General features: G+C 59.3%; 1 protein-coding gene across 1 annotated transcript; it reads left to right on the plus strand.

Moving 5' to 3' along the window:
• The first annotated feature begins 221 nt into the window (after positions 1–221).
• SDC1 (syndecan 1) lies at positions 222–24178 on the plus strand. Its single transcript, XM_006749836.3, has 5 exons — positions 222–584; positions 19240–19321; positions 20266–20744; positions 21764–21890; positions 22024–24178. The coding sequence occupies exons 1-5, from the start codon at positions 519–521 to the stop codon at positions 22191–22193; spliced, it is 924 nt and encodes a 307-aa protein (XP_006749899.1). The 5' UTR covers positions 222–518; the 3' UTR covers positions 22194–24178.
• Positions 24179–24951: the final 773 nt, after the last annotated feature.

Raw genomic sequence — 24951 nt, forward strand, 5'->3', positions numbered from 1 at the left:
GAGCAGCAGAGCTGAAACGCCGGGCACAACGGCCTGTGGGGACCACTGCTCCGGAGGAAGGCTTGGTTCTGCCCAGCGGGGCGAGAGGGGGCGGGGCGGGGGGCGGGGCCAGGATACCGGGGGTGGGGCGTTCCAAGGGGGCCGGGCTGGGTGGCTCAGGAGGCGGGGTCCTAGGGGGTGGGGACTGGGGCTGGCCGGGAGACCTGGCGAGCTGGGGGTGGGGGGCTAGTTTTTGCAACGGCTAAGGGCCTGTGGGTTTATTATAAGGCGGAGCTCGGCGGGAGAGGTGCGGCCGGGAGACGAGCGGAGCCGAGCGGAGAGGACTCCAGCGGTGGAGAGCGGACTGTAGCCGGCGGGTCTCGCAGCCCTCGCCGTAGACAGCTGCGCGCGGGGCATCGCCCGAGGGTGCGGAGCGCAACGACCCGGCGGAGCCGGCCAGGAGCCCCGCGCAGTCCGTGCCGCGCTGCGCCGCCCCGATCCCCGCAGCCTGCCGTGCTCCCGCCGCCGGTCCGGGCAGCATGAGGCGCGCGGCGCTCTGGCTCTGGCTCTGCGCGCTGGCGCTGCGCCTGCAGCCGGCTCTCCCGGTGAGTGCGGCCCGGGGCCGGGCAGGGAGCGGCGGGAAGCCGGTGCTTGCAGACCCGCCGATGCCGCCGGCGGCACGTGGAGGGGGAGGGGAAGCGGGGACTTGCCTTCCCGCGCTAGCCCGGCGGGCCGGGGACTGTGACCGCGAAACCAGGGCTCCCGCCGTCGGTGGGCGCCGCGCGAGTTCCGCCGCTAAGGGCCGGGGGTTCGGGCGCCCCGCGGAGAGGAGCCTGCGCCGGGGCCCCGCGCTCAGTTATGTGAACCGGCTCCACGTGCGTCGGAGCCCGCCAGCCTGCGGCGGCGCCCGGGGTCGCCGGCTGCCCTCCGGCCGGCCCAGGCACCGCAGCGGCCGGGGTCCCCGCCGGAGACCCGGGAAGATGCAGTGATCGCGGCCACAACGCCCCGCCCGCTGACCCTAATTTAAAGCAGACTCGCCGAGCCCGGGCGCCCGGCCCCTTCGGCGGAGGCAAGTTTGGGCGCAGCGGGGCCGGCGCGTTGGCAGAGGAGCTCGGGCCAGGGCTGCGCGGGGGTCGCGGTGGCGGCGGAGGTGGGGCCCTCGGCTTCGCGTCGGCTGCCCTAAGGGAGCCGGGCCGAGCTGGCAGCGGGAGGTTCCGGGAAGTTGTCCCCCGAACACCGGAGCCCCGTAGGAACCCAAGTTTGGGGCTGCTGAAGTTGTGCTGCCCGCGGAGGGGCGCGTGCGGTGCGGGGCACGGCCGGCGCGGGCTGTGGCTTCCACGCGAGTGGACCCCGGAATGGCTCTTCCCCTCCCCCGGCCTGGCTTTGTGCTGGAGCCGCGCGGAGGGAAGGCGGGTCCCTTGGCCCGCCCAGTGAAGCCGGGGGGAAAGAGGGACAAATGTGGAGCCCGTGGCTGGGGGAGGAGGCCTTTGGGTAGGACTCCAGCGTCCACCTTTGGCGAGGGGTGGGTCCCCCTTTAAAGAGGGACCTGGCCGACAAAGAGCATCCCGAGGGCCCCCAGAAAGTGATCTCCCGCCCCCGCCGCCGTCCGCTAGCCCGCCTTCCCCAGTGGGGGCGCTTTGTTCTCGGCCCCTGTAACCCTTTCCTGGGAACCGCCCCGCAGCGCCGGCCCTGCCGTGGGCCGGGACCTGAGCGGCCGCCAGGTGTCAGCGCTGGCCGCAGCGTGTCCACGTCCACCCCCAGCCCCCACGCCCGCTGCCGGAGCCCCGGGGCCCTCCCCGCGGGCTGGGTCGGCTATCCCCGGGGATGGAGAGGGGAGGTGCGGACGGAGCGGGGGGGGGGGGGCTCTTCCCCTTCCGGAAGTGGCGGTCTCTCGCCACCACATCTGGACCGCTCGACTTCCCTAGCTCTTGGTTAGGGAGGCACGTGGGCAGAGAAGGATCGGGGCCGGGGGACGGGGGGAGGTGCCGGGTCTATCCCTGATAATGTGGCATCTGCACAAGTCTCAGCAATGCCGACCGTCTGGAATCAGGTCCGTGTACAGTAATAGAAGCTACCAGCTATTGAGAGCTGTGGGGTATTTTATAGGGTCTGGCTCAGGTGAGGTATTTTCCAGGCTCATCTGTGAAGTGCCCTCCCTGCTTTCCAGGCGACTGTTGTGTCTGGAAGTATTTTGAAGTCCAGAACAGGGTCCCTGATGCCTCTTGAATTGCTGATGAGTTGGAGGTGGGGGGCGGAGGGTGCAAATCTGGGGGAGCCATGGGGACTGATAGGATTTCTGAGCTCCATCTCCAGTGCATTCCTGGCTTTCAGGTCCAAGAAGTTGGCATCTGGCTTCTCTCTCTCTCTCTTTTTTTTTTTTAAAGATTTTATTTGACAGAGAGAGACACATTGAGAAAGAGAACACAAGCAGGGGGAGTGGGAGAGGGAGAAGCAGGCTTCCCGCGGAGCAGGGAGCCTTATGGGGGCTTGATCCCAGGACCCTGGGACCATGACCTTAAGGGAAGGCAGACGCTTAATGACTGAGCCACCCAGGTGCCCGTCTGGCTTCTCTCTTTAGGGTTGCAGCTTCTGTGGGACTCAGATTGTGCCTTGAATCGTAGTTAATACTCCGGAGAAGAGAGTGGAGGTGTGTGCCTTACGGCCGTGGCCTATGTGGCCTTACCTGACTGCTGCACTCTCTCCAGGCCCAAGATTGGGCCTCAGCAGAGACTGCTGAGGTGGGGTTCTCCACCTAGTTGCAGCAGAATCAGGAGTGTGGGTGGTGGTTCTTTTGCCAGCCTTGGTGGAGGCTGGCATTCTCGTGAGCTGGCATCCCAGCGTGCCTGTTGCCATGGCCGAGGCAGATGGGATGCGAGGTTCTCTGTGGCCCGTGTTTCCCAGGGTTTCCTGTGTATTGGGTAAGGGCAGATGCGGCACTAGGAGGCATTATATCTTGTCTAGGAACTTTGACACATTACAGAGGGAGACAGGACTGGGAGGCAGTTGAGTCTCAAGGGGGAAGGGAGGAAGGAGGGAGTCTCATTAGAATATGGTGGTGGGAGGGCTTCCTGGAGGGGGTGGCTGAGTGGAGCCTGAAAGCACTAAGCTTTGGAGTCAGACCTTGGCTTGGAGCTCAGGTTTTCCTTTTTCTTTTATAAAGTGTAGTTTCTTTTATAAAGTATAAAGGTAAGTTTCTCTTTCCTGGCCCTGCCTTTTCCCTCTTACAGTGGGTGTCCATGTTGGGTTAAAAGTGGGGACATAAAGTGGCATAAAGTACTCTCCCCTTCCCCCTTCCTAAAAGAAATAAGGCAGTGGGGTTTGCCTGAAATAGGAGGTGTCTACAGGTTGCAGAAATCTGGTCCTCTCTCAGGGTTCACTTTGGTCCCAGTGGGAAGCAGGTCAGAACCCCCCTGGGGACCAGTGAGGTAGGGCGTGATCCTGGGCACCTGACTTTGAATGGGCAAGGGAAGGCTGCTAGGGCAGAAGATTGCTTGAAACCACTCCCAGGAGACAAGAACAGGTTTTTCTAAAAAGGTTTCTGTGTGTGTTTCCCGTGGTCTTTTGTTTCTTCCATGCCAGAAAAATTGCTTGTTCTGGAATACTTATTTGCTGTTTTCCTCTCTTTCCCTTTTCTCTTTCTTGAAAGGCATAAAATCCCTTTTTGCCCTAATTATGGGGGCTAGTAGAGACATTTCCCAAAGGCCTGGCGGAGTGGGTGGGGGCTGGGGGAGGCGCTAACTGCCTCCTCCTGGGCTCGGAGCCTTCTTGAGGTGATGTCACTCCTGGCTTCAGCTCCACCAGGAGGGTGGAGCTGGTTTAAGTCTCTACCTGTGGCTCATGGTGGGTTCCAATAAAACCTTATTAAGCGAGGCTGGTGGGGAGAGGGATGAGAAAGAGGAGGGGCCTGGAAAGAATTAGTGAAAAGCTTGAATTCTGTAGTATTTTATAGAGGACTGTTCCCTACTGCAGAATTTTGGATTCTGAAATCCCTTGGGAATGAGGTATCCTTGGTATCCAGGTTTTCTTAGTGAGCTAAGAATCCGTATTAACCTCAAATTATTCTCACTTTGGGCAGGACTCTGCAGTATTTCTTTTCCCTCCTTTATTAACAGAAGAATATGAAGCATAATCTGATCTGGGGATGCCGGTGTCCTCACTGTTGTCGCTGTGTTACGTTAGGCATTTAATCTCCTGGGTTTGTTGAACTCCGAAGACCACTTTGCCCCTTGTGCATGGTGCCCCCGGGTTGGTACGTTTGAATTCTGGCTTGCTCTTTTTTTCCCTCCAGCTCTGATAGCTGTGGGCCGAAGTGTAGCAAGCAGCTTTTCTGCTCAGTTCTAACTTGCACTTTCCTCCAGCAGTACTAAGACACTAATCAGATTTGTGCGAACGATTGCTAAGACATGAGTTTTCAGTGCTGAGTGAGAGTTTCGCTTGTGAGGAATGTTCATGATCTGTGACAAGTGTGGTTTGTGCGTTCGTGGACCCAGCTGGGACCTCTGCAGTATCCCCGATAGTACCTAGAATAACAGGCTGTCAAGGGAAGTGCGTACAGGCTCCCTCGGGGAACAGGTGTAAAGGACCTCTGGGAGGAGGCACCTGATGACCCCATGTTCTGAGTTCCTCCATCTGGCTTGAGTTGTAAGCGATTCGCTAGTCACAGGTAGCCTGGACCTGGTGAGGCTAAGTCGCTGTAAATCTTAACTGGAAGGGCCCTTGTTCTCAGCGTGGGTCCTGTCTCCCATCTCTTCACCATGTTTTATTTGGATCGAAGGGCATCTTTCTTAGTGCACGCATGCTGTTGGGCAGGCCAGAAACAGCTTTGGATTAAGAAGAGCCCCAGGACCAAGTCTCAACCCTGCCACTGATTTACCGTGTAATCTTGGGTGAGTCACTTCACTGCCAAGTCTTAATGTCCTCTGAAAAGCGGATACCATACCTGTTCTCCCTGTCCTCTTTCTGTCATTTGCATATTCCTTTCATAATGAGCGCTTGAAAGTGTTCGGAAGTGAAAGTGCCAGAGGAAAAGGGAGCTAACGATAGAATTACAGGTCCCTTTGATTGAGTGCCTGCTGTCGAGCGCTCGGGGCTTTCCTTACATTCTTTTTTTGTTTGTTTGTTTTTGTTTTTGTTTTTGTTTTTTTTCTTTCCTTACATTCTTATTTCATCTTTACCCCAAACCTTTACGAGATATGTCATTGCCCTCCTTTTGTGGATGAGACCTATAGCAGTGAGCCCCGCCAAGGGGCCGATGTGGAAGAACCAGGATTTGTACCTATGCAGGGCATATGTGTATGGCATGAATGAATTGATGGACTCTCAAGTCTCCGCAGTGAAGCCTGGTGTAGGAGGCTGCCTGAAACTTGCGAGGCCCTGTGGGTCTTTGCTGTTCCATCCCAGAGAACCGTGGGTGTGCATGTTTTGGATGGAGGGGGCAGTGGGCTGGGCTGAGCTGGCCTGAGCATTGGCCAACATCCTCGGCTTGGGTTGGGTTCACCTGATGGCTCAGGGACAGAGCCTAGGTCAGGAAACAGTGGGACCCATGAGAGCAGGGTAGGACATGCTCCCAGGTCTGATGCCCATGCAGGGGCCATATGTCCTTGGCTTGGTGCAAAGTGGCCTGATGGGGTGACTGTCCCCAGGGCAGCAGTCTCCCTTGACTTTCATCTTAGGCACGGGGGAGACATCTTCGGAATTGGTAGAACCGTTTTAAAGCTTGGGAGGCAGGCACCGTGGTACCAGCCAGGTGACCAGATACCCAGGACTCCTGGCTCCCGTGCTGGGTTCCCCTGCTGGCCCCCTCCCGCTCTCACTCTTGCCGTAGGAGCAACCCTGTGAGAACTGGGCATTCAATGATTTCTAGTCCTGGAACCCTGCTAGTTTTACAGAACAAATGATTTCCTGATTTCTTCCTTCTTTTCAGCAACCCATTTTGGAGGCTTGGGTTGAAAGCCCCCCCCCCAACCCCACCCTGAGGGCCTGCCTAAATGTGTCTAGAGAGAAGGAATGGGATTAAGGGAGTCTGTGGAAAGAAGGCTTTTGGCGCCAGGATCCTGCTCCTGGAACAGACTCAGCACGGTGTCATTTCCCTCTCAGCTGCTCCAGCAGACGTGGGGCTTTAGATGGGAGTGTGCCTTCTGGAACCTCCCTCTGAGCCGGCTGGGAGTGCCCTGATGGCGCCGAGGGAGGGCAGGCACGTATCCCACAACACAAGGAGGCCCGTTTGAGGCCCCAAAGGCAAGACCCTGCACCCAGGTCACCTCAGCAACTGTGTGACTTCCAATCCAGGAGACACGGGAGCGTCCCGTACAGCCTCTGGGAGGGCCAGCTCTGTCCGCGTTATGGCACTGCTTCGGCCTGTCCTCATGAAGCTTACACTGGGTGGGGAGGAGGCTCTAGAAGGTCCTCTGTATTTCTGGGCCTGAGACAGGGGAACCTAGTCAGCTCAGTGCTCTGGGGCCCAGAGGAGTGAGCCGGTGATGGGGGTGGCCTGAGGGAAGGTGTGCTAAGCTTCCTCTGGAAAGTGTCCTGCTTCCTGTCCTGCTGTGCAGGTTTGGGGAGCCAGGGGGTCTGGAGGGGCGCAAGTGCGTGGAGGCAGGCTTATGGGGGCAGGGAGTGCAGTGGGCAACCTTGGGGCTTGGGACCACGGGCCAGAAAAGTGGAAGGCTGGTGGCTGGACCTGCTCCTCGACTCCGTTGTCTGCCCAGTGATGTTTCCTGTGACTCATGAGTTTGGAGGCTTCCAGATGCACCCCTTTCTGCCTCTGGAGCTCCTTGGGGGTCTCTGTCCTCCTGGCGTTTGTTTGTGGCTCCGAGAGCTGCCTGCTAATATGTAGAGGCTACTTCTCCTCTGGCCTTGTGACTCACCTGGGGGGTGCAGCCCCGCCAGAGGCTGTGTGTGCACGCGCGCGCGCGCGTGTGTGTGTGTGTGTGTGCATGCTCAGGTGGGGGGTGGTGGACCCGCAGCATGGGTTGCAGCTACACCTGAGCCTTGCTTGGGGGTCCTGACTCTGTTTCCCTATTGGGCCTTCCTGCTGGTCTGTTCCGGGGGGCACCTGGTTCCCACCTGTCTGCAGCTTCCTCTTCAGAAGCCAGCAAGCGCTCTTCCTCTCTCTCTCCCTTTCCGGTGGACTTTTCCCTCTTCAGCTGCAGCTCTGACGCTCCTCCGTCGCTGGTGTTAGAAGTCTTCGGGAGTTCTTCCTACAGAGCAGGGCGGCTGGGACACCTGTCCTTCCTGAGTCCCGGCTTAGCCCCTGACTGGCCTGTGCAGGTCTTTGGCTCTCTGTGCCTCAGTTCTCCCATCTGCTCAAGGTGTCTCCGTCCCCTTCTTCAACTCTGATGGCCATGTGGTTGCAGAGTGACCTTGTCCCGGGGAGGGTGAAGGTGGCAGTGGGGGACTTGGCAGGGGCTTAGGCCTCTGCTGTTATTCTTCTGGGGCCTTGAAGGGACACTCACTGCCTGAGGAGTCACCTGTGGGGGGCAGAGGGCAGGGCGGGCTGCTTGGAGGAGGTGGACTTAGAGCTCAGTGTGGGAACCAGAAGTGGACAGAGGACCCTGGGCAAGGTCACGCTTGGTTCTCTGCACACACCCAGGCATCCTGGCCACGTGCCCCAGGTCTGCTCAGCAGCAGGAACGGAAGCCACGTCGGGCAGGTTGGGGCAGTGGGGCAGGCGGGCGTGTTCATCGCTCCGCTTGTCAGCTGAGTCACGGTGCCAGGCCCACAGTCGTGGTGACTGGCACAACCAGTCTTGACCGTGACCCCACTAGTGCCAGGCCTGGGGTGGGGAGCAGCCCAGCGGGGCTGACTAAGGCTCTGCTGCCTGGTCTCCAGCCCCGGCCCCTCCTCTTTGCTGCTGAGTGGCTTTGTGTCAGGGCCTGTCTTGGCCTCAGTGAGCCCATCTGTGAAATGGGGGGAGGGGGCAAAGAAACCAAGGTGACCGTCCTGCCTTGGGGTGTTCGTGATGTTCTACTGTGTCACAGGACTGGTGAGCGTCTGGGCAGGGCCTCCCTCCGCTTCGGCTGCCTCACTCCTTGAGGGGCCTGAGCCCTCCCTGGCTTGACCAGATCTAAAGCCCAGAGCCTGGGCACCTGCCGTGTACGTAGCCCTGTGCAGGTGGGGAGCAGTCCACGCCTGGTCCGGGGGCACATGCAAGGGAGGGTGGCTGTGACTGGGACCAGACGGGAGGGTTGGTCTGTGCAGACAGGCCAGAGGGGCTGGGACAGTAAAGGTCATTCACTGAGACAGGGTTCATCCCAGAATCCCTCAGCAGTTTCTAATCAGGAGCTCAGACCTCAGCTTGCAGGTCATTTTCTGGCCGTGGGAAGTATCCGGGGAGGTGGTGCCCTGATGGGGGCAGTGGGAGTGGCCAGTCCTGCTCTGGGAGCGTCCACGGGCACCGTGGATCTCTAGCGGTGTTAAGAGACCTGTCCCACCACAACGATGTTGAATTCACTGTCTTTCCCACTTAGGGCTGCCTGGCACTTTCTGTGGCCACGCCGGCCCTCGTTGGGGGTCCCCTGGCCCTGGGTGGGTGGAATGTGGGGAGGCGAGGAGGGACCTTCTGCAGGGCCAAGGTGCGCTCATCCGCCCCAGACCCAGCACGGCCCTGGGGGACTTGAGGACTGCTGTTTCCAGGCCACCTGCACCACGGTGGCCGCTGATGCCCGGGGCCTCGCTTGCCTGCTTGGGGCCTGGACTGTGTCGGCATCACTGGCTCTTCTCCCCGTGGCTTGTCAGCATCCCTGCTGCCCGGGAGCCTGTCTGGGGCCTTGGAGTCCCATCTCTGGGGAGTGTCCCCAACGGATATGTGATCAGGTTTGGGCTCGCAGGGCCCCAGGCTGCGGGTGTTTTGGGAGCCTCCGAGACTGTGGCAGAGGCTGACGTTACTCCGCCTTCTCCCAGAGAGAACTGCTGGGGCGCAGCGCTGCCGTGTGTGGGGACCGCACCTCCTCCAGGTGCCGTGCGGGGACCGTCGGGGCAGCAGGACCTCCCAGCTGGCAGTGGGCCAGGCTAGGAGCATGGGCACACCTCGGCAAAGGGAGCTCCTCAGACTCTGCCCCTGCGTCCTCTACCCGCCCCCCACAGGCACTCTGGGGGTCTGGAGGAGGAGCATAGTTGCCACGTTTTCCTGGGGTCATCCTGGTTGTTGTAAGGTCCTGGGAAGGCCCTGAGCTGAGGTCTGGGTCCTGGTCTTGGCAATTGTGTGAGGAACAGAGAACCTGTGACCTCACTAACCCCCCTGCTCCAACTCGCTGCAGAACAGGGCCATTCTTCGAGACCCCTACCCAGGGGCTGGGCATCCAGGGGATACCCTGGTCCACCTTTCCTCCCAGTGTGATGGCAACAGCCTGAGCCTGATTGCTTGGGTCTGCCTATTTTTGGGGAGGGTCCTGGGGTCCTGAAGCTGTGGGGCCGGGCAGGCCACGTGGGATCTATAGGTGAGTGTCCCTGGGGACTGGGGCAGGTGGAGGCTGGGAAGAGCACCGGACATGGAGTTACCCAGGGAGTACCTCAGGCATGTTTCTTCACCTGCCCCTAAGCCTCAGTTTCCTCTTCTGTAAGTTGGGGGTTTTCGTCTGCCTCAGAGGGCTTTGGACAAGATCCCAGGAAGTAATGTATGTGGCATGAGTGAGAGCCTCTTCCTTGCCTGGGCTCAGAGGAGCACGTCTGGGGGAGTTTGGGGGCTGACTCTGTGTAGGGGGTCCCCTGGGGAGAGCCCCTGGTGGCTGTGACTGGGGGAAGGAGTACAGTCTGACCTGGCCTGTGCATGTCGTCACTTCATGTGAGTGGCCGGCTGGTCTTACTCCAGTGTGCTGATATCATAGGGTCTGAAAACAGGGCTTTTGCCCCTTCTCAGAAATTGGAACCTTCACTGGCAGGCCAGACTCCGCTCGCCTCTGCCTGAGCCTCTGCCAGGGGCCAGCTCCTGACCGCGAGGAGGTGTGGGCTGGGCCGATGGGCAGTGGGAGGAGGCCGGACACCAGGGCCCCTGGGCAGGGGCTCAGGCCAGCTGAGCAGACTGGGGCGGGGGTGACAGTGGCTTGTCCCCAGAACTGCAGACTGAAGGTCGCCCAGGAGAAGGAGCTGGGCTGGGCTGCAGGATGTTGGGGCGGAGGGAAGGCCCCACTTCTGTGGTCCTTCCTTCTGCACTTTCCCCTTTGCCACCTCCCACGGAAATGAGGGCTCTTCCTGAGGGTAAGAGAGCCACGTGGCCCTCACCGAAGGGTGGCTGACGGCATGCCTGCTGGATTGCCGGGTCGCAAACCCTCTCCCTGGCACTTTATTGACTGTGTGCCCTGGGACTAACAACTTGTCCCCTTTGCCTCAGTTTCTTTATCTGGAGGATGGATGCGGTCCTAGAATCTAAGGTTATTGTGAAGATTAATTAATTCAGCTAAAGTGCTTAGATTAGTGCCTGGCACACTGTGCACGATAAATATCCGCTGTGATAACTATTTTTTTTTCCCGAAGGCCTAATTTGGGTATTTCTGTATTTCGAGTAAGCCCCAGCCCACGTTAAAGCCTGAGGTTCTTCCTGCACCCCTGACTGTCCCTGAGCCCTGGGCATGGAGTTAGGGCTACTCTCCCTCTCCTGGGTGCCTCCGAGCTCCTAAGACTGGGGCTGCATCCACAGTCTCCCTTCAGCTGCCTTAGGCCCCAAACTCCCAGTTCCACTCTGCCATGGTACCCCCAGGGGACTCCTTCAAGGACACTCTGCCCTTCCTGTGTCTTTGTCTGGGCTTCTAGCAGCCTCAGTGCCTAGTCAGTCTGAATCGTACTTTATCCCAGAGGCAGGTTCCCAGGCTAGCCCATTCTTCTGCATGTGGGAGGAGAAGCCATGTACATCTGTAGCTCCAAAGTGGGAACAAAGGGAAGTTAGTCTTTCTTGGGTATGGGGTTGGCTGGCAACCATATTCTGACACAGGTTAAAAAATTTGGTCTTGGCATCGCCCAGCCTCTCTTTTGTAATCCTTTCCCATCCTCCATAGCTCCTACCCACCCACAGTGTCCCACTTCCAGAGTGAGCCCCTCCCCCGTATAGAGCTGCTTTATAGTCTAGTACTAGAGAGTGACTAGCACTGTCTAGCCTTCCCAGAGGCATTTTAATGGGGATACTCTGCAACTGCAGGGACATCGATTGGGTAAATTTGGGTGATGAAGGGCTCCCTTCCCTGCATACACAGCTGGAGCCCTGACTGGTTTGCAGGTGTGTCCAAAGCTCTAAGTTTCTGCCTCTCTGAAACCTGAGGATACTTTATTTAGACAGAGCAGGGGGAGGGTATCTCTAGAAGCCCATGTGCCAGAGGTGTCAGGCCCCCAGGCCTGGTGGAATCTGGAGATAAGCCAGCTAGAGAGCAGTGCAAGGGGCCCCTGGGAGGGCTGGTTGGGGAACCCTACACTGAGCTTCTGGTCTTAGCGGTCTTGGGTTAGCCAGGGCTGGGGAGGCACAAGGCTCTGGAGGCCTCAGCTGCTCCCTCTGTCCTCTTGGGTTGCCAGTTGCTATCCCAGAGTCCCCTTGATTTGGAACATCTCCAGCATCCTGCCTAGGCCATAACCCTTCTTGGGAAGCTGAGAGCAATGACCCCCAGTCCCTGTGATCAAGAGCCCTTCCCCCCACTAGCCACGGTGGGTCCTCCCTGCACCGAGCACCGTGTTTGTGGTGCACCCCTTGGGGGTGGGGGTCTGCTGTGGCCGCTGCACCTGGCTGCCCCTCAAGGCCCGGCCTTGACTTCCCAGCCGTAGACTGGGAACTAGGAGCCCCCTTGCCGTCGCTCATTGGACAGATGGGGAACTGGAAATGGTGTCTTGTCCAAGGTCATCCAGTAAGTTGGGAACAGAGCCCAGGCTACAACCAGGTTTTCCTGGTGTTGGGTTTGGTGACTTTCCCCTGGCCAGCCCTCGTCTGGCTCCCAGGGCAGCCCCGGCCACAAAGGCTGGCTGGGCCAGGCTGCGCAGCCTTGCTCAATGCCCAGCCCAGGTGCTCGCAGGCGGGGGCGCGGGGGGTGGAAGCCGAGGAACTGGTCTTCCAGCCCTCAGCTGGGCCCGTTCTGAGACGAGTCTCAGCACGTGGGCTGTGAGGCGGGTGCCAGCTCTGGGGAGGGGTGGGTATGGGGGTGCTGTGACAGCCCTGACCTGGCTTGGGCATCGGGCCTGGCCCTGGCTGCCAGGATCCTCTCTCCCTCAAGGCAGCCTTGTCCCCTCCGGGTACTTGACATAGGCCGAATGGGCCAGGGCGAAGGGCTCTGCGACCTTGACCTCAGGTTTCCCATCTGGAAAGGCCAACACTTAGTGCGGTGGGAGATGCTACTGCGGGGGGGCTTTCGAGCCCGGTGTGGATGCCGCCCTGCACCCCAGCCCTGCCCTGGGGTCCCCCACACGGTGAGGCCCGTGTCCGAGTGGCCGGGTGGGGACAGCTCGGGTGGGTTGTGTGTGTGAAGGTGGGGGAGGGTGGTACCCTGAAAGGTGCTCCTCCCGGTGGAAGTGCTGATGGGGGCTGGGGCCCTGGGGCCCTCATGGCTGCTCAGGGTGAAGGCAGGATAAGTCCCCTGTCACCCAGCTGCCGTGCCCCGGGCCCCTGCCGCCCTGGGCCAGGCCCATCACGCCCTCTGCAAGTCCCAGCTTGACTGGGTTCTGGTAGAGAGACACCAAGCTGATAAATCACTGTGCCTGTCAGGCCGGAAATGCTGAGGCAGCTCTGAGGCACTGGTGGGGCCCCCACCTCCTGGGAGTGTCTTCAGTGGGAGAGGTTTCAGGGTCTTGAGGCCAAAGCTGGGAGATCGGTGCCTCTCGGCATCGTAAGCACGTCTCCCTGGCAGCTCCCAAGTGAGGAAAGAAGCCTCCGGAGAGAAAGGGATTTATCTGCCACCACTCGGATAGCCTGGGGCAGGAGGGAGCCCCGAGACTTCCTAGGCCCTGGCCCGTAGTCCTGCCCCTCCCTCTACCCCGCGTGGCTGTCTGCGGCCACCGTGTCACCCCTGTGCCGCTCCGGCCCCCCTGACAAGGAGTTGGGGCTGCTGCTCCCACATGCTAGCCTAGCCTGTCAGAGCACTAAGGGAGTTTCGGGTACTCTAGCCAAGCCCCTTCTGTTGTCAGAGAGGCAGAGAGCTGCGCAGGTCCCCCAGCAAGGGAGCAGAACTAGACGTGCCCCAGGGCAGCCATCCTGCTCAGGCTCTTTGCCCCGCCAGCCCTGGCTCTGGTCCTTTCCCTGAGACCCTGGATCCAGGATGCTTTGGGTTTGACCTGCCTGGCCCCTCGGGTCTGTGCTTAGGCCATGTTAGCCAGGGCTAAAGGAGGGGGGACAAATGATGCCCTAGACGAGGAAAACAGTCACAAGCCCCACTGCCTTAGGGTGCCAGGGTGTTCGGTGAGCCACAGGAGTGGGGCTGCGTGTTCTGCAACATTCTCTTCCCTGCCCCGCCCCCCCCAGCTGTCACCCACTCCATCCCCCCACCTCGGGCAGGCAGGTGCCCCGGGAAGACTGCAGTGAGGCTCTGCAGCCCCTGCTCCCCTACCTCGTGGGCTGAGAGACCCCGCTCCTCCTGCCAGGTCAGTGCCTCAGGCCTAAGATACCGTGGAGGTCCTGCAGCCCCGGGCAGGCAGGGCAGGCTGGATGGAGGCTCAGCTTTGTCCCCTGCTGCTTGTTGCTAGCAGTCGGAGGGCCCATGCCTCTGGAAGGTCAGGGTTTCCTCGGCTCCCCGGTGAGGCTCTTTTGCAGAACAGACAGGTGCTGTGGTGTATTGTTTGCAGAGAGTGGATGCATCAGAAATGCAGAGAATGTTCCAGAGCCATCTTGGATCCCTTTGCCACTAGGGCTTGTTTATGGGGCTCTGTTGCTATTTGGTACCTCTTCCTTGAACACGACCTGAGTGAGGGTCTTGGGACCTTTGTAGGGGTTTGCCTGCCCCAGTGCCCAGGTCCTGGGCAACTCCGGGCTAGACGTTTTCCTGTCCAGATGAGTGTTCTCCAAGTATAGTCTGCATCCCACCCACAGGAGCGGGGGCTTTGTTCAACATCAGAGCCCTGGGCTTTTGCCCCAGACCCACTCTATCAGCCTCAGGGATGGAGCTCAGAAGACTTCATATCTGATTGTCTCCTGGAGATTACAGGGACCCTGAGAAAGAGAGCCCCTGGCCTGGACAAAGGCAATGGTTTGAATGTCCCCTTTGGTCAGTTTGGCATCTTGATGCATAGGTGGGGGGTAAAGGCTGGGTTCTGTAGCTCTGAGCCCTCAGGCCCCAAGAGTTATGAACTCTAGGGGTGTGTGTGTGTGTTGGGGCAGGGAATCAACCTGGTTCCCTTAGTTCCATAGATCTGACCAAGAAACTGAGGGGGTAAAAATTTCTAAAGAAAATATGAATCTCTTAACCCTCCTGAGAATGTCTGCTACCTCGTGGGATCTCAGTGGGTGGGAATGATAGGTGTTTGTCCTGGCATGTCTGTGGGGCCCACCTGCCTTTTGACCCCACAGCTGGGCTCCTGGAGCAAGTTGAGGGCCCCTCCGGTCAATAGCCCTAGAGCCAGCACCAAGGCTGGCTGCTTAGGAAAAGCTGTGGCCAGCCCCTTTATCTTTGGCTTTCCTCGAGACTAGGAGGGCTGTGGATTCAGTAACTTGTCTCCTACCACAGCAGCCCAGGCTTTGTCGTCCCACTGGGACAAATAACGATCACCAGATACCTAAACTTTCTTCCCTGCTGGATGTGTAAGCCTGCCACACTCCTGAGGTTCCCACTGTTGCCGAGATTAGTGACTTGGGGCTGAGCATTGTCTTATTCTCTCCAGGTCTGCCTGGGGGGTTTCAAGGCCCAACCCCAGTGTCCCCTGGAGAGTTACCCTCTGTGCCCCAGCCACCCTTTTGGAAGTCTGAAGTGGGATTCCTGGCTGTGTGCCCTGGGAGCTTGCCAGGACCAGACCAGACCACGTCTTTTCTCTCTAAAGCCCCTAGATGGTGATCCCCTGAGTTTTGATGTCAAGGACCCTGTTTGTTATCAGTCTGTGACCTCCTTACACGATATTGTACTTTTAGCAGTGTGTTGGTTGAGAGAATAACACAGTCCTGTGAACTCAGTAATGCTTTCTAAAGGATCCGTGCTTTATCCATCACTTAAGTCAGGCAGCAGGTGACGCATGGTTAGTGACTCAGGGTGTAGGTTAGAAACCACAGGTCTTTGGACCTGTTGGCTGCAGCTGATGGGGTGGCGGGAGTCCAGGAAGCAGGTGGACAGGCAGCCTCTTCCATTAGTCCGGAGTTAGAAGCCCCTGGGTCCGCCATCCTCAATCAAACCTCTCTGAAATGTCCCCTCGCTATCCTGACTTGTGACCCTACCATGGAGCTCTTGTCCCCGAGGTGCCTTGGAGGGACGCTGCCACACGGCCTCAGGCCTCTCGGCCAGCCAGCACGAGGCGGCTGCTCGGACGGACGTTGCCCAGGAGAGTGGCCCTGTCTATGGCCAGTGCAGGGTGGGAGCTTTGCCAGGCTTGGCTCGAGGCTCTGCCTCCTTGAGGCTCCTCCGCCGGCCCTCTGCCCACAGGCTCCCGATCTGTTCTTGGGATTGGCCGGCAGCAGCCCGATGCAGACTCCCAGCCCTCGGCAGCTGTGAGGTGGGGGCTGGCACCTTGGTCCCCTCGGCTGCTGGGGTAGGGGTCAGGAATTCTTACTCTGTGACACTCTCATCCCGGGGCTCCGGGGCCGGCGGCTGCGTCGACGAGATTGGCATCTTCACGCATGTGCTGCAGAAGCACAGACAGGCACCTTAAACCAGATGGGTCAGCCAGGGGGTCTTTCGGGGCTGGGGGTGGGGAGCTGGGTAGGTGAGGGGAGCATGTGCACCCACACCCCGTGGCCTTGGGCAAGTCCCTCAACTTGTCTGTTTCAGTTCCTTATCTGCCAGATGCTAATCTCAGGCCTGCCTGCCTCAAATAGAAGGGTAAAGGTGGAAAGGGATAGAAAGTGTTTCCAGCGCTGGAGAATGCCTCAGTTTCTCATAGCCTCTTCCCTGCTCTGCTGGAGCCCTGGCCCCAGGTCCCCTCGCTCAGTCCTTCCCACGCAGCTCGAGTGTGGCCAGCAGCCCAGGGTGGCCGAGATGGAGATGGGCTAAGCTCCTCTCGTACGCCCTGTCCCCCAGCCTCCATGTGTCTGCCCCACGACCCCCGCCCTCCACTGGAGCCAAACCTGGCTTTGGCCCTTTAGGCTGGTGGGCTTCTAAAGGCTCTGCAGCAGACTGGCCCTTACTTTGAGCAAACCGAATGTGCAAATATTTAGATCTTACTACAAGGGTTTTGGGGTGTTAGATGAAAAGCTGAGCTTCCTGGGACTCTGCAGAGGTTAAAGAGCCCCATTCAAGGTGTGAAATGGCCTGCCTTTACCTTCCCAGGCTGCTTGAAGTGGGTTCCACGCTGGGCCAACCTGTCCCCGAGCAGCCCTGAGCTGTGGCCACGTGGTGGTCTCCGAGGGACCTAGGGCAGAGGCACAGCTGCGGAGAGCCCCGCAGGAGGCCATGGGGGCAGCTGACCACAGGCTCTTAGCACAGCTGCCTAAGTGAAACCGGAAGTCTCACCCCACAATGCCAGAGTCATCTGGCACTAGTGATCCAAGTTCAGACTCAGCAGTTTCTGCTGATTTCCTCTCCAGGGAGTTGAGGCCCTCACTAAGGTTCAGGCCGGAGGGGATCTGGAGGTCACTGCAGCCCTTCCCCGGCTGGAGACCCAGCCCTGAGAGGGGAGGGGCTGCCCCGAGGCCAGGGAGCTGGTTTCAGCAGAGAAAGCGTTTGCTTAAGAGCTTGTTGTGTAAACAAGATCGCGGAGGGATAAGCTGAGCAGAGGTGAGGGAACAAATTGTTTTTAGGGACTGGGCAGATTCACAGTCTTATCTGGTGATGAAAGAGGCCCCCTTCTTGGGAAACTGCTAACCTGTTGGGGCTTCTCGGGGTAGGTGAGAGGCTGGGCCTCCTCGGTGTCTGCCTCCACTCACCTGTGAAACAGGGCCTGGGCCCCAGACTCTGGCTGCTTCTGGAAGATTGGGCTCTCAGGACGGTGCCTCGGAGGTTGCTCTGGCTGGAGCCCTGACCTGCTCCGTGTTGAGCATCCTCTCCAAGGGACCAAGGAACGGAGGCAGTGCATTGGGGGAGGTGCTCTGCTCATCTCCTAGGGCCTCCTTGGGAACGGTGAGGGTGGGCAGAAGCATTGGGTGAGGGGAAGTGGGGTCTCAGGGAGTGTGGGTGGGTGGGGGTCCCCTGAATGCTTGTGTCTCCCCCCCCCCCACCCCCTGCCAAGCTGCCCTGTGGGCCTGGGATGGCAGCGTGTTGGGGTGGGGGTCCCCACTCTGTGCCTGCCTGGTGAGTAGTATTCTTTGCTCCTGAAGGGTACAGAGACTTAGGGGAGGTGAGGGGCAGCTTCGAAGCTCTGTGGAGACAGGACAGGTGTTGGAAGCACCACCTGGGGACAGTGTAGGCAGGATGTGGCCTGAGGTGCAGGTGGAGGGCAGGGACTAAGCCAGTTCATGTACATGGGCCACGAGAGCCCAGACGGGCCCTTCTGGGGCCAGAACCTTTTTCTTGGGGGTAGGGGGAGAGGTAGAGTTTGGGTTTTGTACTTTCAGAGGAAGCTCAGTGGTATTTCTAGCCTGGTGGTTTCTATATGTGTCAGACGCTTCCCTCTGACCCGAACCCCTGGATGCGGAGCCTCCACCTGGTCCAGCTCTGCCACAGGCAGCCTCAGGAGCCCAGAGGTCTTGTCTGTCCCCTCCCTGCTCTGCTCCACTCAAGAGTGAAACTCCGTGGCCTGTGGCCAGGACCCAGCGAGGCCTCTTGGGCTGAGGAGGCCTCACACCCTGGAGCCCAGCCTTGGGTCTCCTTTGACCTGGCTCCGTCCCGCCTCTCCTTGAAACTCCAGCACCTCCATCCCACCTCTTCCCAGCAGGCACCAGAACCCTCTTACCCATGCTGAGCAGCTCTCACTCCCCGAGTTACCGCAGTGGCTGCTGCGGGAGTGCCCAGGGAGTTTTTGCAACGGGCCTGGCACGTAGATATTACTACTGTCCCCATTTTACAGATGGAGAGACTGAGGCCCTAAGAGGTTAAGTGATGTCCCCAGGGCCACTCAGCTAGTAAGTGGCCAAGGTCAGGGGGTCTCTAACCCCGTGTGCTCTGAACCTCTTTGTTCACGTTTTGTTCGGGACTCTGACATCAGGGCCCTCTAGAGATGGGCGTGTCACGAACTCACTTGCTGCTGAACAGAACACTCATCGCTACCCTTTCTGCCACTTGGCTCTTGGGTCTTCCCTTCTCCAACTGACGTTCTGGAACTAGCGTTGGGGAGCCCTCCACACCCCCACATCGCCCTGCTGCAGGCTTCTGTGCAGGCTGCTCGGCTGTGTGTGCTGTCACTTGCCTCCTCCCGGGCCCGCTCACTAGTTCGGCAGGTGCAGCTCCTGCCTCTGGCCCCAGCAGCCTCTCCGAGCTACGCCGCGCAGGCAGGGTTCTGGGACAGCCGTTTGCACACAGGTCCCCACCAGGCCCCTAGCCCGTTTGTCGGTGCCTCCCGAGTGCAGGGCCTCTTCGAGATCAGTCTCATTTGTCCCCGGCCTAATGGGCACTCTGTCCTTCCTTCCCCAAGGGGGCCTGGACCCAGTCCTTCCTGTGGATGAGAAAACAGGCCAGGTATGGGAAGGAACACGGTGGTCAGGCCTGGGCTGTCCTGTGTGGGCATATCCCGCGCCCATCCCTGACCTCTCCCTCTGTGAGGCCCTCGATGTCCGTACCCTGGTGCCCAGCATGCCTGGAGAGCACCTCTCTGGAGTCAGGTCACTGGGGGATTGTTCCTGGGGCTCTAGAAAACCCCAGTCTTGGATCCTGAAGCTCCCTGGCCAATGGCCCCAGGACCTGATTTTCAGTGTAGGGTGAGCTGACAGGGTCCCATTGGGGCCACAGTCTCTCTGTTCCCAGTAATGGCATCTTCTGCTGCTCTTCTAAGAGGTCTGGGGCTCCCTTACCAGACTGAGTTTCTTGGGGCAAGAGCCCTGCCCTCTCTGGTGTGTTTCTGCACCTCCACCACCTGGTGTAGGGCTGCGTCGTCATAGCATTCGGGGGCGTGTGGGGGACCAGAGGGCTGCCCCGAGCTGAGGGTCCCGGAGCCACACACAAAGTTTTATTCCCTGTGCTGTGTATGTGTGGTGGGGGAGCTCACTCAGCTGTCTAGGACAGGGACCCCAGAGTAGCAGGGCCTTGACCAAGCCTCCACTCATACCCTTTTCTGATCCTTTTCCAGCAAATTGTGGCCACCAATGTGCCCCCTGAAGATCAGGATGGCTCTGGGGATGACTCTGACAACTTCTCTGGCTCCGGTGCAGGTGAGCTGACATGAGGGCCTCCCCCAAGATGGTGGTCAGGCAGCCCCCATGGCTGGGTCTGGAGGGTGATGCTAGGAAAGAGAATGGGTCCATGCTGCAAGAAGACCTGTATGGGTTGGGGGAGTGAATGTTGGGGTTCCAGGAGGACCCAGGGGCTGTCCGCTGCAGAAAGACTTGGGCTCGTATTCTCCTAACTCCCTGGGCAAACTTTGGAAAGGTGGACTTCTCCGGGCCTCTATTTCTTCATCTGTAAAATGGGAATATATCTTGACATCATAAGATTGTTGGGAGCTGTAAGGTAACACAGAGCCTGGTGGGGTGTAGCTCTTCCATAAATATTCCCTTATCTTCTCCTGTTTCCCCTTTCCCTGGGGGAGTGAAGTCCTTGAGTGGGAGGTGATCGGGGAATCCTCCCAGAGGAGGTGCTCTTGAGCAGGATTTTGGAAGAGGGTCGAGACCATCTGTGGGGAAAGTGGCCGAGATAGGGGCCTGGGAGCTGGAAGGTAGGACACAGGCCTCTGTCCTTGGGGGCGCTGGGCCTTTCTGGGGGGGAGGGCAGGTGAACAGGGAGGGGACCGGAGAGGTGTGTGTACCAGGGACCAGCCGTTCGGGCTCCTGAGACTGCCCCCACCCAGGGAGCGGGCTTCAGCAGCTACTGGGGATGTTCCTTCCCAGACGGCCTTGCTGTGTCATGGCTCCCGAGACCGCACTCTCCCCAGGCACGTGCAGCAGCGAAGGGCAGCTTTCCTCGTCGGTCTTCCAAAGCGGAGTTTCGCCTCCTCTAGTTGTCCCCTGGGGAAACAGCTTTGCACAAAAGGGTTTGCGGTGCTGGCCTGGGAGCAGAGTGCAGGTCCTCGTCCAGGCCTTCCTCGCCGCATGAGCTTGGCCGGTCTAGATGTTCTAGGCCTTCCCCGCTCCAACAAGCTCTGCTTCTGGGCCTCCAGGTGCTCTGCAAGATATCACCTTGTCACAGCAGACCCCGTCCGCCTGGAAGGACGTGGCGCTTCTGACGGCCGTGCCCACAGCTCCAGAGCCCACCGGCAGAGGCCACACCACCACCTCCACCTCCGACCTGCCCACGGGAGAGGCGCCCGGGGAGGGAGAGGCGGTGCTCGTGGCCGAGGTGGAGCCTGGCTTCACCGACCGGGAGAAGGAGGCCACCCGCCCACCCAGTGAGACCACGCCGCACCCGGCCACTCACCGGCCATTGACAGCGAGAGCCACCACGGCCCAGGGCCCGGCCACCTCCCATCCCCACAGGGACATGCAGCCTGAGCACCAGGAGCCCTCGGCTTCGGCGGGACCCAGCCAGCTGGACCCTCACACTCCCAGTGTGGAGGACAGAGGTCCTTCTGCCACCGAGAGGGCCACGGAGGATGGAGTCTCCACTCAGCTCCCAGTAGGGGAGGGCTCTGGGGAGCAGGTGAGGGCCCCCCGCTGCCGTCGTCTGTGTTTCTTTCCACTCGGGGTGGCCGCCGCTGCCTGGGAGAGCACAGTGCGTGGCGCTGAGGGGCGCTGGCTCGGTCATGGGGCACACCCAAGCCCGTGTCCTGTAAGCACGCCGCATCCCCCACCGTGAACACAGGGTCACGAGGTCCCACCTTCCCCCTGCCTCCAGGGCCGAGCCCAGAGCAGGGCAGACTAAACAGGAGACCAGAGCAAAAGAGTCCTTCAAGGTGCCTGGGTGGCTCAGTCGGTTGAGTGTCTGCGTTCTGCTCATCTTCTGCTCAGGTCATGATCCCAGGGTCCTGGGATGGAGTCCCTCATTGGGCTCCTTGCTCAGCGGGGAGTCTGCTTCTCCCTCTGCCTGCCGCTCCCCCTGCTTGTGCTCTCCCTCTGTCGAATAAATAAAATCTTGGAAAAAAAAAAAAAAGTCCTTCAAGATCGCCTGCAAGAGGGCTTCCCAAACTTAAGCAAGCAAGTATAAAAGTTCTACCCGGTCTAACTTTCTATCTTATAGTCATGGTAATTTTACACTTTACATTAAAATGAATGTATTTCTTTTCTTTTAAAGGTTTTTATTTATTTGTCAGAGAGAGAGTTTGCGTATGCACATACAAGTGGGGGAGCAGGGGCAGAGAGAGGGAGAAGCAGACTCCCCGCGGAGCAGGGAGCCCCATGCGGGGCTCCATCCCAGGACCCTGAGATCATGACCTGAGCCGAAGGCAGACGCTTAACGACTGAGCCACCCAGGTGTCCCCCTATCTGTTTTCATATAAATACATGTGTCTTGTATCACTTGATGTGATATCTCTGCCACAGTCCAGGGTCTGGTGTGACAGGATGAGAGGTGCCTGGCTTTGGGGGTCCAGGAGGTCTGCGTTAGGTGTGTCTGAGCTGGTGGCGGTGGTGACCAGGGAGGCCCGAGCTGCTTCTGGGTTTGGAAATAAAACTGGATGCTGCTGCCCACCCCAGCCTGAGACCGTCCCTGCCCCACCGTAGGACTTCACCTTCGACCTGTCTGGGGAGAACATGGCCGGGACGGCGGTGGAGCCTGACCAGCGGAATCAGCCCCCAGTGGACCACGAGGCCTCACAGGGCCTCCTGGATAGGAAGGAAGTGCTGGGAGGTGAGTTTCTCTCGAGTGGGCGGGAGGGGGGCTGTATTTGTCCCTGGAGCGGGGCTGACCACGGCCGCCTTGGGGGCCCCGCCTGGTGTGGGGGAAGACTGCTGCTTAACCCCGGCCTCCCTGCCCCCCACAGGGGTCATCGCTGGAGGCCTCATGGGGCTCATCTTCGCCGTGTGCCTGGTGGGTTTCATGCTGTACCGGATGAAGAAGAAGGACGAGGGCAGCTACTCCTTGGAGGAGCCAAAACAAGCCAACGGTGGAGCCTACCAGAAGCCCAGCAAGCAGGAGGAGTTCTACGCTTGACGGGGACCGCGCCCCTCCTCCCCCTGCCACTTGCTAGGCCCCCGCTTGTCTCTTCCATGAAGAACTGCAGGCCCTGCCGCCATGGGAGCCCCCCAGCGCCCTGCCCGCGGACCCCCGGGGTGCGCTGGGGGCTCTCGACGCTGCTTCTCTGACTTCTGCCTGGACACTTGGGCGCAGGGGCTTTCTCGCGCGTGACCCTTCCACCACAGCCAGCGCCTGGCATCTCCTGACTCCCGTTTCCCCAACCTGGAGCAGCCCCGCCCCAGGCCCAACTCTGGAGGGGAAGGGGACCCTGCCGCTTTGGCCCTGGATGGGCCCGCTGGCTGGGGGCTGGCACATCTGTCGCACTTGCTGGCGGAGACCCCCGATCTGGGGGCGTTTCCATCCCCGAGGGGCGGGGAGAGGAGTTCAGAGCTCCATCGGATTCACATTATTTTGCGGGGGTGGGGGGGTTGGGGGGGTGGGGGGGTCTCCTTTAGATACAACTTGTTTTTGCACATGTTTCCTCTACTTTCTCTGTTCGTAGCCCAGTAGACTTTGTTACTCCTGAGGTAAGTAAGTTGATTCGGTTACCCCCATCTTGCTTCCCCTAATCTACAGCGAGGAGACAGCATCAGGGTTCAGTCTTGTTTTTTTGTTTTTTTTGTTTTTTTCGTTTTTAAACTAGGAGAACCAAATCTGGAAGCCAACATACAGGCCTAGTATGTGTGTTGTCTCTGCGTTTGTCACTCACGTGTGCAACAGGGTATGGAATGTATGCCGGGTGGCCCGGGGGCTGGGCTGCCCATGGGCAGTCGCCGCTGGAGCAGCGGTGCCCGTGGCCGTGGCCGTGGCCGTGGCCCGCCGCCGTGGCCAGGCTGCTGTAAAGCAGAGGAGCTATGGGAGAATGGAATCCTGGCACCTCTGGCCAGGGACGAAGGAGAGAGGACTGTGGGGCGGGAGACGGGCAGTGGGCCCAGAGAGAGTCTCCCGTAGACCGAGCCCCGCCTTGGGTGCCCCAGAAAATGCCTCTGGGGGACATTTTCTTCCAGAAGGTGACGTGAGGGGCTTTGGCACACACCCGGCGTGGAGCTGTTCCACGCAGGACCAGGTTCACCTTCGATTCGCTCCGGTGGCCCTGCCCTGGGCTGGAATCAGGAATGTTCCAAAGAGGGATAGTCTTTTGCTTTTGGCAAAACTCTACTTAATCCAATGGGTTTTTCCCTGTACAGTAGATTTTCCAAATGTAATAAACTTTAATATAAAGTAGTCACGCAAACTCTCCTGCCCTTTGCTTCTTCTGTCTGTGCTGGTCGTGTGGACGTGACCAGCCCTTTCTCTAAACACAGATGAAGTTGGGAAACTTGGCCAAAAACTCTGTGCCTTTATCTTTCCCAAGAGGAGGGATTCTGGGGTCAGAGTCCCTCTGGTTGGTTTGCTTTTCGTTTTTTTTTGTCTTTGCTAAAATTCTTCCGAAGGTCAGCAGGTTCAGCCAAGGTTATAGAAGGCCTGATAGAAATTGCTGTGTTGCCAAGCTCGAAGCACTGTCTCCTCATTGGCTGGAGAGGCTGTGGCGGCTGCAGCCCAGCCTCGGCGGACCCCACTGGCCCCCCCAGCGGCCCGGAGCCAAGGCCTGCCTCTCAGACACCTTGGACGGACCTCCCCTCACACCTTTGCTAGGACCCGAGGCCCCCGGCCCAGCCCTCCTGGGAGCCCCTGTGCTTGCCTATTTAATTTGACCTTTCCAGCCGCTCTGTTGGCTGTTCCAGGAGGGGGGCCGTCGTGATGCAGAGCGATGCACCGCCAAGCGAAGGGAAGCTGTGCTCTGTGTTCAATACTGGGACTTTCTGCCCGGAGCGTGTGACTGGATGTGACTGCGGGGGGAGGGTGTGGGGAGAAGGGTGGGGAAGGGGTCCGTGACTGCTCATCTCTGCTCATCCCTGGGTTGGCGCCGAGCCTGTGGCTGGGCCCATTTGTGTAATTGTAATAAACGGCACTTGTCATTTTGGGCTGTGGTGGTGCTTGAGTCTCTTCTTGGCCTGGCCGTGCCCTCCCCTGTCCTCTTCTTGGAGGGAGCCTGGCTCTGGGCTGTGCTATTGGTTGGTGAAGAGCAGCAGGATTAGGGCCGGGCCCTGTGCTGTAAGGGTGGGCTGTGTCCCCCTCTGCCCTGGGTCTGGCCTTTGTCATCTCACCTCCTCCCAGGGCTCTCGGTCTGTCTCCTGCCCAGCCCGTCCTTCTTGCTCTCCTTCTAGATCATTCCCTACCGTGTGAGGGCTCCCTACCAACTCAAAGTTTGCTAGCTACTCTGTGCGCTCATCATCCTGCAACTCCTGAAAGTCCACCAGCAGCCGGTCTCAAGTGCCAAAAGCCTAAAAATGTCTACATATTAAGGAAAAACGACATTGAAAATTTTGGAGGTTGAAAACGTGTAATGCACTGTAGGAGGCCTAGTGTTCTAAGGGCGTCTGGCTGCCCTCCCCTTACTCAGAGTCCCGTCCAGGCTGCTGACGCCCACCCGGCCCCTCAGCCGCCCCTCCGTGGCAGGTCTCCCTGCCTGGGACCCTTGGCAGCCGCCCCTCCGGCCCTGGGTTTGGAGGCTGAGACAAAGTCTTTAGCTCGCTCATTTGTTCAACATCAAAAACCCCTAATGCCTGTTTTCTGCCAGCCCTGGTCTGGACAGTGAAGGTTCGGTTGTAGAATAGGCAACTTCCTATTCTGACTGAGCTCACTATGGGCCAGATGCTGCTGGACACCACCCCTGGATTATCTCCTCTGCTAC

Source organism: Leptonychotes weddellii, chromosome 10 (genome assembly GCF_054177405.1).
Source record: "Leptonychotes weddellii isolate Sample4059 chromosome 10, ASM5417740v2, whole genome shotgun sequence".
NCBI lineage: Eukaryota > Metazoa > Chordata > Mammalia > Carnivora > Phocidae > Leptonychotes > Leptonychotes weddellii.

Coding starts and splice junctions, on each gene's coding strand:
- SDC1 (XM_006749836.3), top strand. CDS start 519: ATGAGGCGCGCGGCGCTCTGGCTCTGGCTCTGCGCGCTGGCGCTGCGC. Junction 585..19,239: donor GCCTGCAGCCGGCTCTCCCG/GTGAGTGCGGCC, acceptor ATCCTTTTCCAG/CAAATTGTGGCCACCAATGT. Junction 19,322..20,265: donor CTTCTCTGGCTCCGGTGCAG/GTGAGCTGACAT, acceptor CTGGGCCTCCAG/GTGCTCTGCAAGATATCACC.